General features: G+C 51.6%; 1 protein-coding gene across 7 annotated transcripts; it reads left to right on the top strand.

Annotated features, from left to right (window-relative positions):
- Nucleotides 1–988: 988 nt before the first annotated feature.
- LOC146757888 (uncharacterized) lies at nt 989–9,429 on the top strand. 7 transcript variants are annotated; one of them, XM_085519050.1, is made up of 7 exons: nt 1,005–1,341; nt 2,183–2,281; nt 3,198–3,360; nt 8,255–8,357; nt 8,444–8,507; nt 8,660–8,770; nt 8,868–9,429. In XM_085519050.1, the coding sequence occupies exons 4-7, from the start codon at nt 8,258–8,260 to the stop codon at nt 8,902–8,904; spliced, it is 312 nt and encodes a 103-aa protein (XP_085375176.1). In that variant the 5' UTR covers nt 1,005–1,341; nt 2,183–2,281; nt 3,198–3,360; nt 8,255–8,257; the 3' UTR covers nt 8,905–9,429. The 7 variants fall into 7 exon arrangements, 3 of the variants coding, with proteins under 3 accessions (XP_085375176.1, XP_085375177.1, XP_085375175.1); XM_085519051.1 differs by having other exon boundaries at nt 1,008–1,341; nt 8,660–8,723; XM_085519049.1 differs by having other exon boundaries at nt 1,034–1,341; nt 2,017–2,281.
- Nucleotides 9,430–10,647: the final 1,218 nt, after the last annotated feature.

Here is a 10,647-nt window from a genome sequence, read left to right as displayed (position 1 = left end):
CCTGCAGCCGGAGCTTGATTGACTCTCGTCAATACGGCCTTCCAAAGCCCGGCCCTGGGGAGTTGTCCAAAAATTTTCCAACCTTTTGTATTACCTAAGTTTATTTTAAACAGACAAGGAGGAGTAATCTCTTAAAGGCTTTTTTTAAAGGCATTGGACTAGGTTTTGATTATCACGTCTCAGGAAGCTTCTGCATTCCACCTAGTGCTAATGTGATACATCAAGAGCAGATGACACAAAAGATTCAGGCCTTGCTGCCAGTCTTTTACGAATCAGAACTTTGTTTCATGTTGCCAGATATTGTGGTTTCCTTTTCAGGGGATTCCTTTGCTGTATAATAAGAAGGCCGAGGGCATCCTGGCCTGCATGGGAAACAGTGTTGCCAGCAGGAGCAGAGAGGTGATTGTCCCCCTGTTCTCAGCACTGATGAGGCCGCAGCTCGAGTGCTGTGTTCAGTTTTGGGCCCCTCAGTGCAAGAAAGACATCGAGGCCCTGGAACGCGTTCAGAGGAGGGCAACAAAGCTGGTGAGGGGTCTGGAGCACAGGCCGTATGAGGAGCGGCTGAGGGAGCTGGGATTGTTCAGCCTGGAGAAGAGGAGGCTCAGGGGAGACCTCATTGCTCTCTCTAACTTCCTGAAGGGAGGCTGTAGTGAGCTGGGGCTCGGCCTCTTCTCTCGTGTCATTAATGATAGGACCAGAGGGAATGGCTTCAAGCTGCGACAGGGGAGATTCAGGCTGGACACTACGAGGTATTACTGCTCAGAAAGGGTGGCCAGGCACTGGAATGGACACAGGGAGGTGGTGAAGGGAAGGGGACGAGGGCGAGGAAGGAAGGAAGGAAGGGAAGGGGAAGGTAAAGGAAGGAAAGCGAGAGGAAAGACACGAAATGAGACGTGAATTTTGGGTCCTTTTCCGGCAGCCGCCCCCCCCCAACAGGCCCCAGCCCGGCCTGAGCCACGTGACAGTGCCAGTGCCAGTGACAGGAAGTGCTTCCTGCAGGCGGCGGAGAGCACTTCCGGGCCATGGCGGCATGGCGGCCATGAGCGGGGCCGGGAGGAGCGGGCTCTGTGCTGCGAACGGGGTCGGGCCTCGGGGCGGGGGCACGGAGGGGCTGTCGGGGGAGGAGCTCGCGGCGCTGCCGGCACCCAGAGGCGGCTCCCGGGCGGCTCCACGGTCTCGCTGTGCTGCGGAGTCACCCGGCCGGCCCCAAAAGCCTGGAGGCAGAGCCTGAGCCGGCCCCGGCCCGGATCGTGTGGTGCGGCTCCGGCCGTGCTGGGCTGTGCGGCAGGAAGATGACTTGCGGAATCAAACTCTATAACCCAAAGATGGGTTCTAAAGCAGGTATGTTTATTCCAGCGTTGCGCAGCGCCGGGTGCAAGCGGGAGAGCTCCACCAAACTTGCACACCGTAAGGAGAAAAGTGTGTTACAGATATAGGTTAAGCTAATACGTAATCAATAGTCTCCTCCTCAGTTTGATTACATATTCATTACATTCCCTAGGACCCCGTTCCCCGCGACCCTTGCCGTTGTTTTGGGGTGAAATTCTTCTTCTGTTTTCTTCTTGGTGTTATCTGCTGGTATCGTTCTCCCATGTCAGCATCATCTTGCCCGGGGGTATCTAATCCTTCTTCTTGTCAGAGGTCTCCGGACAATTTCTTCTTATCTTTATTGCCCTCTTCTCTGGTTTTATTTTGACTAAGTGTCTGTAATTCCCCCTATCCCTGCACTTTTAAATGTAAACTATCTGCAGTTACCCTTTGTCTTGGTTTCTGTGAAGTTCCCCTTTCCCTTTCTATAGCAGAGTGTTACCTTGCCTCCATTTCAGTCTTTGGGTCCCCAGGGAGGCTCTCCCTGGGGGTGTCCCGATTCGAAGGCAGGATTCAATCCCGCCGCAGCCCGTCCATGGCAGGCAAACGCTTCTCTCCTCTGCTCTTGGGACTCAGCAGTGCCAGGGGTTTCACAGCGCGCGTGTTGCAGTGGCTGGCAGCCTCCGTGTGTTTTTCTATTGCATACAGGATCCCATGGTGGAGCCGCGTCAGAAGCAGACGTTGGTGTCTTGTGGCAGGAGCAAGGGCAGTGGAAGCGCTGCCCAGGGCAGGGCGGTGGTGACTGCCATGAGAGCGGAGGTCTGATGCCATCTGCGAGGGATGGGATTTGCATCCGGTGGCTTTTCCGTTGCAGAATGTCCAGCAGCAGAGCGTGAGTGGCCGTGAAATGAAGCTGGGCCCCAGGAGAACCGCCTGGAGCTGCGTCACGAGCTTCGTGCGTGGCCAGCGCAAGGTAGGTGTGCCTTACTGTAAGCGTGCGCTGAAGCAGTGTTGGTTAAGCACGGCTCACTCCTCTGTCTGCAACAGATGGGCTTTCTGCGCGCTTTATTGCTGTGGCCGTAGAATTCCCTCTTTCTTACCATCTGATCTGTGAAGGCTTTTGTGTGGGAAGGTTTTGAGGAATGAGGGAGTAGAAATTGCTTTAGTCACGAGTCATCTGGAAAGGTTTCACAGAAACGGTGACATTTGCAGAAGGAACGTATTGGCATTGGCAGTTGTGCCAAATACTCACTGGGATGGAGAGGAGGGAGTACCTGCAGAAGACCGTTCTCTTCTGGTTTTGAGGAAGCCGGGCAGAGCTCAGATTGCAGCTTAAGCAATGTTCTTTTGTCACACTCTGTGTCCTGTGTTGCGTTCTCTCCTTTCGATTCCAGTTCTCCTGACAGGTTAGGCTTGAATTCAGCATAATATCTGCTTCTCCCTGGGTTCAGGTTCTTTGGGTCTCCTGCCTGCTTTTCTCCCTTTTCTTAATGGAGAGTGGAGTTTCTACCACAGAGCAAAGTTTCGTGATTGACAGAAACAAATATGGAACATATTAGATGAACACAGCTCTGCATTTTTTTCTTCCTCCGAACAGCAAGGGACTCCTGTGCTCTCATTAATATCATCAGTGAGTAGATGCTGCCTTCTGCTGGAGCCTAAAATGCTTTCTGCAGTTGAGTGGTTGGAAACATAGGGTTTTAACTTAAAATTGTTTGCGCAGGGTAAAGGTTGGGAATACAATTAGAATACAGTTACACAGTGCTCTATCCCCAGAACTTTCCATCATTTTTCTTAACACAGCTTACGGTTCATTTCAAAACAAACTAACAAAGATGAACTTGGGTTAGCGTAGCCTGTTTTAAATGATCCTTCTGTGTCTTTTCCAGGCTGGTAGCAGAATGGAGACTTTCCCGAGGCACTGAGGAACAGACACAAGCTTCTTTTGAAGGCTTCAATGAAATTCTGCCCCAGCAGTATCTGTGGTCTTTTGATGCTAAGGAGCTGGACGTAAAGGATTCTTTGACTATTGCCAGATCCAGGCTGCTACAGGTATGTCACGGTTTAAACTAAAAATCCACCTGCGTCCGTGACAGGGACTGTGGGCCCAGCAGGGGCCCTAGGCCAAAAGGAAGAAAAGTTAATTAGGAAAAGAAAACAGCAGCAACAATCTAAGGAGGCACACTTATTTACTAAATTACTATATCGAAATACAGGATAACACAGTATAATACAATATAATTGAAAATTGAGCTAACGAATCAAGCAAAATAGGAGAGAGAATGAGTCCCGAAACCGAGAGGCCTACTGTAAATCTAGGCGAAACGGTGAAGGCTCCCACACACTTCCCTGAACGCCAGAACTCGAAAGACGTCAGTCTAGCCTGCGACAGAGTTAATATAGTGTCCAGGTCCCGTGACCTCGTGTTGTTCTCTGGGAGATGTAGTCTTCTTCTGTAAGTTGCAGATTCAGTAAAACTATTCATGCTTTATATGATGTTATGATGTGGAATACTGATAGCAAAATTACAAAATTATTAAACCATGACAAGGTAATACTTGCATTTCAGTCAGTGTCTGAAGAGCAAAGTTCATTAAGGCTGGCGGTTCTGTTTTCAGGATGTGTGAGAGAAGCCTTATGTATCAGTTAGTATTTGGTTACTGTGTTGGTCTTCACTTTCTTCTTTGCAACCAATTTACACGTTTCTAACGTTAAGATTCTGCCAGCATAAATTTTTTGGCTAACAGTGTTTTTGTAGTCCTTGACAATGTGATTTGCGTGTGTCTAAAGAGTGAGCAACTAGAAAGCAAGGGAGCAAAGAACCAAATATCAGCGGATGGTCAAATTACTGAGTGGAGCAGGTTTTAGCTGCTTTTGGGTTCTCCAAGTTATGCTCTACAGCAAAACATCGTATTTCTAGCACAGAATGGTACGGTTAGGTAAAGACAAAGTACGTTGTTAGTTTGAATGTCTAAATACAAATGTTTTCATGAGTGGTATTTCTCTTTTGTGGCCTCTCCACATTTTCTTTGTGAGCGGATGTTATTATTTGCTATGAAAGTTTGAGAGTTTAATATTAAAAACGAGTGTAGTGTGATTGCAGGTGCTTTTAAGTACAGTAGTATTTCAGTACAATAGTCTTGCTGTAGAAGCAAAGTAGTAGGTTGTAGTTTCAATGATTCCATGTGGGTGCCCAGCCCAAAGTGGGGATTCCCTTATGAAAGGAGGGGGAGGGTGAAGGAGGCCGAGGGCCCTTTTCTCGGGGCCAGCTCTCTGTGCCCTCTTGCTGGCCGGAGAGAAGGGCTGCCCGCTGGACACAGGGAGTGCCTTGTAGCTCCCGTGCCGTGCCCTGCCCTCCAGCCCCCTCCTCATCCTATGCGGAACACCACTCCCAGCAGCACAGGTGCCATTTTGGAATCTTCCCCATGTCACAGCTGTCACCTTGGTTGCTGCGGCTCCACCCGACTCACTCACCTCTGAGAGTGCTGGGCAGGTAGCAGCCATGTCCAGCACAAAGCGAGGGCGAGAGGAATGTAGTGAGGATTTAAGTGGGGAGAAGGAGCTGGGGGCCCCAGAACCGAAGAGGAGGAGGGTGCCCGCCATAACCATCAAATGGAGGAGGGGGAAAGGAGCCCGTTTCCATCATGCCTGGACCAGCCCTGTGACCACCACCCATGTGGAGCCGATGGAGGTGGATCCCCCTCCGGAGGAACCGATGGAGGTGGATCCCCCTCCAGAGGAGCCCATGGATGTGGATCCGCCCGCGGCATAGCTGGCCTGGCACCACACCACCGTGCCAGGCCCCGCGTTGGCATGGTCACAGCTTCACCATCGCTGGTCCAGGCACTCGGCTCATTTCCTGCTGCGTGGCCCCTGCCCCCAGCATGAGCTGGGTGGCATTATTTAACATCTTCTTCTCCTCCACCTCGTTGCTCCTCCGGTTCTGTGGGCCCCCAGTTCCTTCTTCCCCCTGTTGTAGTTAGGTGTTTGCTCTGTTCTTTGTTTTGATGGTTGTGTTAGGTTAGTGTTAGTGTTCAGTTTAGTTTTAGCGTTAGGGATAGGTTCCTGTTTGTTCTTTAGAGTTAGGCTTTGGTTCCTGTTTGTTCTTTAGGGTTAGGTATAGGTTTCTGTTGTTATTTTAGAGTTAGGCGTAGGTTAGTGTTCGTACTTACAGTCAGGCATTGGCTACTACACTCAAGTAAAAGTAACCGCTGCTCCTGGGTAAGCACACAGTGTTGCCATCAGGGCTCAAGCTCAGGCAGCCAGCTGACTGGGGCAGAATTTGTGTTAGATGCTGCTCAGTGACAACACCCAGAACAAAGTAGCAAGGATGTGAAGTGCAGGAGACTACTTGCGCTTAGCACATTCTGTCTGCTGTAACAGCATTACTCAAAGATTTCTAATCAGGCCAAGATCTTTGTGATGCAGCAGTTTGTTCATTACTGCCATCATGGGCGCACGACCCTACTGGCGAGGAATGGAAGGCCCTATATGCTGGCCCGACCCTACCCGCAGGGAGGTGTGCTCCCTCCCCTGGGCACAGGTCAGGGACATTGCTGGGAGACTTCCCAGTCTGATCTGCCCTTCTGTCTACTATCCCCTGCTGATAGTTCAGGCTGGCAGTGAAGAAGTTAGTTAAAAAAGCCTGAAGGCTATCAAAGATGATTTCAGGGGACTGGGGCGGGTAATCGAAGGAACAGGTGTGCGGGTGGTTATTGCATCTGTACCTTCAGTGGCAGGGAGGGATACTGAGTTGGACCTAAAAACCCACCTCTTAAACAAATGGTTAAAGAGTCGGTGCAGACATAGGAGTCTTGGTGTTTTTCACCATGGGGCAATTTATTTGGCTCCTGGCATGACAGCTACAGACGGAAGCGGCCTGTCTCAAAGGGGTAAGAGGGTTCTAGCTGAGGAACTGTCAGGACCCCACCAAAAACCTGCACCCTGACTTGTAAAATGGTTACACAGATATAGGTACACCTCATACATAGTCAATGATGTAAGGAAGGACACTGGACACACCTTCGTTGGCTCCACAGCCGCAGTCCAACACGTCGCCCAGGCCCGTCGATCCATTCCTTTGCTTGCTGCCAGTTCCCACAGGGAGTCCTCATTCAGACACCTGAAGCAACAACGCACACAAACACATCAGGCAAACAACAGACACGCACACAAACACAAAACGCCCTCCTCGGATCCCGCCACTCACCCTTCCTTTGCCAACTTCTCTCGCTCACCTTCAGGGCAGTGCCAGCCCCTTCAACCCGATCACAGAATCACAGAATGACCCGGGTTGGAAGGGACCTCAAGGATCATGAAGCACCAACCCCCCGCCTGGCTGCGGGGCTGTGGCAGCCGGTATGGCTGGGTGCAGCACGTGGGCATGTGGGAGGGCCTGCAGCAGGGATGTGGGGTGTAATCAGAGTGACTGGAATTCCAATTCAGTCAGAGGTCTTAATTGTAGGTAAGGGTTGAATCTGCCGAGGTGCCGCACAAGGAGAGGCGCTGGGTGCGACTATGGAAAGCAGAGCTTGTGTGTCCCAGGAGGCAGGCGTAGTCAGGTCCCCTTTGGAGCCTGCCGTTGTTGGTGCTCAGCTCAGGAGCCCCATCAGCAGCTGCTGCGTGCTGCGTCTGTGTCACGGACTTATCTAGATCAATATGATTGACTGATCAATCTATGATCTCCAGATGATGTTATGATGTGAAATACCAATAGAAAAAAATACAAAACCACAACAGTATGGCAGCCCAAAAAGATTCCCTTGTGGAAGAAGGGGGAGGGTGAAGGAGGGTGAAGGAGGCCGAGGGCCCTTTACTTGGGGCCGGCTCGTCTGTGCCCTCTTGCTGGCCAGAGAGAAGGGCTGCCCGCTGGGCACAGGGAGCACCTTGTAGCTCCCGTACCATGCCCTGCCCTCCAGCCCCCTCCTCATCCTATGTGGAACTCCAGTGCCAGCAGTGCGGCCGCCATTTTAGAACCCTCTCCATGTCACCATGGTCACCGTTGCCGCATGCCTCTGACAGTTGTGGCAGTTAACAGCCATGCCTGCTGCAAAGAGGGCCAGGGTAGAAGTTTCTGGTGGGAGGATGGAGCTGGGGGCCCTAGGAGTCAGAAGGAGGAGGGGGCCCGCCATGACCATCAGGCAGAGGAGGGGTAAGAGAGCCATTTTCCATCATGCCTGGACCAGCCCTGTGACCACCACCCATGTGGAGCCAATGGAGGTGGATCCCCCTCCGGAGGAACCAATGGAGGTGGATCCCCCTCCGGAGGAACCGATGGAGGTGGATCCCCCTCCAGAGGAGCCCATGGATGTGGATCCGCCCGCGGCATAGCTGGCCTGGCACCACACCACCGTGCCAGGCCCCGCGTTGGCATGGTCACAGCTTCACCATCGCTGGTCCAGGCACTCGGCTCCTTTCCTGCTGCGCGGCCCCTGCCCCCAGCGTTAGCTGGGTGGCATTATTTAACATCTTCTTCTCCTCCACCTTGTTGCTCCTCCGGTTCTGTGGGCCCCCAGTTCCTTCTTCCCACTGTTAGGTTAGGTGTTCTGTTCTTTGTTATTGATGGTAGTGTTAGGTTAGTGTTAGTGTTCAGTTTAGTTTTAGCGTTAGGGATAGGTTTCTGTTTGTTCTTTAGAGTTAGGCATAGGTTCCTGTTTGTTCTTTAGGGTAAGGTATATGTTTTTGTTGTTATTTTAGAGTTAGGTATAGGTTTTTGTTGTTATTTTAGAGTTAGGTATAGGTTTCTGTTGTTATTTTAGAGTTAGGCATAGGTTAGTGTTCGTACTTGCAGTCAGGCATTGGCTGTTACACTCAAGTAAAAGTAACCGCTGCTCCTTGGGTAAGCATGCAGCTGGTTGCTCACCCCGAGCAATGAGTGCGACTGCCCTGACAGTTTGATGACATCTGCGATGAACTGAATTTCCCTCTTGGGACTTTTCCTTTGCAGAACATGGAGGAGCAGAGCGTGAGTGGGCTGAGAAATGGAGCTGGGACTCAGGAGAGCAACACGTGGCTGTGTCCCAGAGCTCCCAAAGTGTGGCCATTGCAAGGTAGGAGTGCCTTACCGAAAGCGTTGTTCAAGCACAGCTCCTGGCACTGTCTGCAACAGATCCGCTCTCTGCGTGCTTTCTTTCAGTCGCTGGTGTTGTGCAGCACAGCCACGGCACGGCCCTCAGTGCGTACGCAAGGAGCGTGAAAAGGTAGGTGGTGAATTTTCATCTTGCTAACGCTAGGATTAGGAATGGTGAGCATTCCTAAAAGAGTGGCCACAAAGGTGTGATCTGCCTCGGGGAGAAGTTGATTCTCGCCTCTTCAGCTTTTCCCTTCTTTTCTGTCCACCTGTCCTTTCCAGCTCCTCCTCCCCTCAGCTGCAAGTGGGGCAGTGCTCGAGTGTGAGGACTCTTCCTTGGCATGCGGTAACAGACAATGCAGATGTGACTTTTGTGTCCTTCCTTGTTCTTGGGTTTGTAGCCCAGGGATATCTTGCGAGCAGCTCTCTAAGTCAGACTGTGCTGGCAGCGTGCGTGAGTGAAATAGTGCCTCTTTTTTCCCTCTTGCAGCAAGCTTGCCGAGGCAAGGCAAGCGCTACTCAGCTGAGGAAGAAAGCCGAGAAGGAAAGCAGAAAGCAACGATGAGGGCTTGAGCAAGAAGCTACAAAGGACAGCAGAACCACCTGCAACGCTTCCTCGGAGGTGGCACCAAGAGCTGCTGACTCAACAGTCCAGTTTACTGGCACAGCCGTGCTTTCCCTGTCATGGACGGTGGAGATGATGGAAGTGAACTGGACAGGAAGGACTTGTGCTGCGTTAGAAGCAATGAGGGCTTCACATAGGCAGGACTTGGTGTATGGCAAGAGCTGGAGACGCTGCGTTCCTTCAGGGTGTGTCTCTTGAGGTCCAGGCCTGGTGTAGGGTTAGGTTGAAATAGGGCTGGCTGGGACTGGAGAGGGAGGAGGTGACGTAGCCCCGGGGTTTGGCTTCTCCTTGGGTCTGACTGGAGGCTGAGTGACTGATTGCTAAGCGGCAATCCTGGGCACTGGGGTTTCATTTTGGGGTGTGGGCGGGGCAATAAATAGAAGCCAAATCTTCTTGTACGCAATAAAATTGAAGCGAACTTTCTAAACCTGGTGCTGCCTCTTTCAGTAGCTGGTCAGAACGTCCCTCGCTCGGGCTGGCAATCGCAGGGCGATGAAGCGGTCGGCTTCACGTCTCTCCCTTGACATGGTGCAGTGCAGGTTTTCCCCCGTTTCCTTGTTGGTCTTCCCAACCTGTGGCCTTTCAGCCAACCCGTAAGTGCTGGTGACAGGCTGTGAGCATCTCCTTGCTCTCTGAGGACTGACAGAAAGAAACCAGAGGAGGGGAAGCAGCCCGGCAGGAAGAAGGGTGTCCCGTGCTCAGCCCCTTGAGTTGGCCTCTCTTCCCTGAGGGCTCTTTCAGCTTCTGATGGATGCACCGTGTGTTGCTGTTTGCCCTGGGAAGCCCAGCTGCACGCTGGCAGCCGTGGCCTGTGCATCAGCCTCCCCTTGAGGCCCAAGGAGTTGTTTGTTTTTATGTATTCACTATTGGTGTGGCATTTTGTTGTTTTGTTCTGCTTTGAGATCAAGGGGTAATTTAACACCGTTGGAAGTCATTGGGGTTCAGGAGTAGCACATGTAGAATTTTGATCATGCAGCAAGTTGTGATTTCTACTGTGTTAAAGAACTGGCACACACATATACGCCTGCAGCCGGAGCTTGATTGACTCTCGTCAATACGGCCTTCCAAAGCCCGGCCCTGGGGAGTTGTCCAAAAATTTTCCAACCTTTTGTATTACCTAAGTTTATTTTAAACAGACAAGGAGGAGTAATCTCTTAAAGGCTTTTTTAAAGGCATTGGACTAGGTTTTGATTATCACGTCTCAGGAAGCTTCTGCATTCCACCTAGTGCTAATGTGATACATCAAGAGCAGATGACACAAAAGATTCAGGCCTTGCTGCCAGTCTTTTACGAATCAGAACTTTGTTTCATGTTGCCAGATATTGTGGTTTCCTTTTCAGGGGATTCCTTTGCTGTATAATAAGAAGGCCGAGGGCATCCTGGCCTGCATGGGAAACAGTGTTGCCAGCAGGAGCAGAGAGGTGATTGTCCCCCTGTTCTCAGCACTGATGAGGCCGCAGCTCGAGTGCTGTGTTCAGTTTTGGGCCCCTCAGTGCAAGAAAGACATCGAGGCCCTGGAACGCGTTCAGAGGAGGGCAACAAAGCTGGTGAGGGGTCTGGAGCACAGGCCGTATGAGGAGCGGCTGAGGGAGCTGGGATTGTTCAGCCTGGAGAAGAGGAGGCTCAGGGGAGACCTCATTGCTCT

Source organism: Coturnix japonica, chromosome 18 (assembly GCF_054131305.1).
Source record: "Coturnix japonica strain WE chromosome 18, WE-NBRP24, whole genome shotgun sequence".
Lineage (NCBI taxonomy): Eukaryota > Metazoa > Chordata > Aves > Galliformes > Phasianidae > Coturnix > Coturnix japonica.
This window is presented reverse-complemented; position numbering and strand designations above follow the sequence as displayed.